We start from the raw sequence: 3,315 nt of genomic DNA on the forward strand, positions 1-3,315 counted from the left end.
ATGTAACAATTAATCGTCTGTCTGAGGTAGATTTGAATTGACCTATCCCATTAAAAAATTGTTCAAAATCAAATAAATTGATTAAAATGTAAATATTGTTAAGTACTATTTGAATTAAGACATAGAAGTATTATTTTACTATGACATAAAAGCGACCATCACAGTAGACGAAACACACGTGATGACAGCGAAAAATTATCAAGACCTTTTAACGTCTATTGTGCGGGAAAACTTTAAGTTTGACATGTGAGCATAAAGTGTGGTCAAATGTTGTAATAATAAAAACAACTTAAAAGAGGGCTAAACTTTATGAAAGTAAAATGTGAAAGGATTTGCCATTATTTTTTGTTTGTGCATATATTTAATTTACACGTGATTGTCTTAGAAGAAATACATGAATCTGGAAAACTTTACCTGCACTGTTCAGTACCAGGTATGCATCTCCGAGTCACACTATTTGAATTGTATGGAGAGAAAATAGACTCATCCCGATTTATACGTGCATAATTTTTGAGTTGTAACTCATATAATATATTTTGTGCATAAGTACAAAAATTATTAAATTAAAAAAACTCAAAATACAATTTACACATGCGCAAATGAAAAGAACTTGAATCACATAAATATTGAAAAATTACGCATCTAATGTGATACTCTTTTCATGTCTCCAAGAAAGAAAAGATTTGTCCCTAAGTGATGTGTTTAAATGCTGCTAGAAGGCTGGGTCATCAGAGTTTTTTTATAAGCTGCTTTGAACTTGGATTGTGAATACTATCTGATGAAACTTTACATTTTCACACTTTCTTAAACAGATATATAATAAAAAAGTATAAATATGCGTTTTTGAAACTTTTATCCCTTTAAAAAATAAAAATATTAAGTTCAAAGCGGCTGATAAAAAAACTGATGACCGAGCATTCTAGAAGCATATAAACACATCACTTACGGACAAATCTTCGAGACGTGGAAAGAGTCTCATATCAGATTTGTGCATGCGTAATTTTTTAAGATTTATGCGTGTAATTGTTTTTAAGCTGTTTTAATCTGTGCATGTTTAGATTGTATTTTGTTATTTTTTTCTGAATCTCATATTTTTTTTGCACAAAACATAATGTATGAGTTGCAAATCAAGAATTACGCATCTGGAGATTAATGTGAGTCTATTTTCTCTCCATAAGTTTTTGGCTAAAGATGTCCTGAATCCATTTTAGGTTGTGAATTGGATTGTTTAAAATGATCTAATTTTGACAATGAATCGTAACAGAAACCACTATTTATGATAGGAATCAGATTGTTAAAATGAATTGTTACACACCATATATATATATATATATATATATATATATATATATATATATATATATATATATAGAGGGAGACTGAAAAACTAAATGGAAAAAAAGAGCAAAATATTTAGAAATTGCAGAACAAGCCGTTCTCTGAGCATGCGGCCCAACTAACCCCCACATTCAGTTCAAAATGAGAGAAAACAGGAAGTACAAATGTTGGACCTCTTTAAATTATGACTGGAGGATGGATTCAAAAGGATTAGTGTGATTATTTGTGATATTCAAGATCACTGATTTAGAATTTTTATTCATATAGAACAGTATATTAAATGTTGTTCTCCTGCAAAAAAAAAAAAAAGAAAAAGATTGCTCTATAATGAAGAATATTAATAGATTTTACAATATGAACTAAATAAACAGTATGTACAACTGGAAGTAAATACATTTTCAAAGTAAAGTGTCAATTTCAAAGTAAAAGTGATTTTTGTAGATGAAAAAAATGACTGAAGTTCAATATAAATGAATTAAGTTCTAAAAAATGTTATAAATATAGATTATAATTTCATTTAAAAATATAATCATTTATGATCTTATCTTAAAAACCTCCTGATTAATTACATCGCGTGATATGACGGTCTGCTAGCATGGCATTGAAGTTTAGAGGAAGGCTTCTGTAAAATGTTCTTTTAAGTGTGGAACTTTTATGGTATTTCCACTAAAGTTCTAACAAATCTGTTTTTAAAGCATGTTTTTAGGAATATATATATATATAATATAGATGTATATATAATACAGTTATTACATTTTTATTTAGGTGTTGCAACAGTGACGTTTATATTTTGTTTATTGCTGAATTCAACCAGGAAGTTTTATCGATTATGAGAAAGTTAAAAGAAAAAAAATCGAAAAATAAAGAGAGTTAATCAGATGTGTGTTAATTTGTCATACAAACTCACCCGTTTCTCCAGGATCTCCACATTTTCCAAAACCTTAAATTTATTGTGTCCGTGGACCAGTGACTGATCGATGGTGATGGGATCAGGATACGGCTTTCCGTGCCTCAGAATAAACATGATTCTCTTCCAGTTGGTGCAGGCCACCTGTGGATGAGATAAAGAAGTCTACTAAAGGGACCCATTGTCTAATAAAAAAATAAAATGAAAAATAAGGAATAAATAAAGCAAAACAGTCTTTTAAAACTAAATCTATTAATAAATTGTGGTTTCCAGGTTCTGCATTTGAATTCTGGGTAACGTGTGCGTTCATCACCTTGGGAATGAAGCAGTAGATGATTCTGTGAGCGTCATCCACTATCAGGTTCTTATCAATGCCGTCTTCTGTGATTTTTACACCCAGTTTTTTATTTTCGTTGCACATTTTTCTGATGAGCATTTTTCTCTCATGTTGCTGCTGTGGAATTGTCTGTGCTGGAAAAATAAATAACAAGCAGGTGAAAAATCTATCCATCACTTCCTGACATTCTGTTATAGTTGATAATATTCTTACTTGATTATTATTACATTAAAAAATACTCCTAAGAGACAGCTTAAACAGACATGCAACTTACAGATTTTTTTTTGTCTTGAATCCCATTTGTAGGAAAACGTGATGAGGAAGATGGTTCCCAAAATCAGAGGAAACATCAGGAATGCTTTGCTGGTTGCCATGGCTCCCAGGGTTTCACGTTTTCCCACCAGAGCTGATGTTTCAAAGACACACCCTAAAGGCCAACAATGTCTGAGACGTTATGTTGATGTCTAACATTTTTTATAGCAAATTCCTTAATGCAAATTATTCACTCTGCAGGACAACATTGAAGTAGTCTCTGCACTCATCTGTCCTTTTGTAGATCACGCTTTAATTCAAATTTAACAAGAAAGTTTCAAGTTTTTAGTTTTAAAACTTTTGGTTTAAAACAAACACAATGAAACATGTGAACTAATGAAAGTTCTGTAATTTATTGCATTTTAAATAATTTTTTTCATAAAATGAAAGTGTTGAATTGATGGTTTTCTCAACTTTTACA

General features: G+C 30.4%; 1 protein-coding gene across 1 annotated transcript in view; it reads right to left on the minus strand.

The window, feature by feature from the left end:
* The window catches only part of LOC112155670 (carbohydrate sulfotransferase 12), a 7,736-nt gene extending 4,748 nt beyond the window's left edge, over window positions 1-2,988 (minus strand). Inside the window, exons 1-3 of the mRNA XM_024287464.2 lie at window positions 2,857-2,988; window positions 2,559-2,716; window positions 2,246-2,389 (exon numbers count right to left, since the gene is read on the minus strand). Of these exons, the coding sequence (XP_024143232.1) occupies window positions 2,246-2,389; window positions 2,559-2,716; window positions 2,857-2,956 (402 nt within the window). The 5' untranslated portion in view covers window positions 2,957-2,988. The remainder of the gene's footprint in view (window positions 1-2,245; window positions 2,390-2,558; window positions 2,717-2,856) is intronic.
* Window positions 2,989-3,315: the final 327 nt, after the last annotated feature.

Source organism: Oryzias melastigma, linkage group LG18, assembly GCF_002922805.2.
Source record: "Oryzias melastigma strain HK-1 linkage group LG18, ASM292280v2, whole genome shotgun sequence".
NCBI classification, from domain to species: domain Eukaryota; kingdom Metazoa; phylum Chordata; class Actinopteri; order Beloniformes; family Adrianichthyidae; genus Oryzias; species Oryzias melastigma.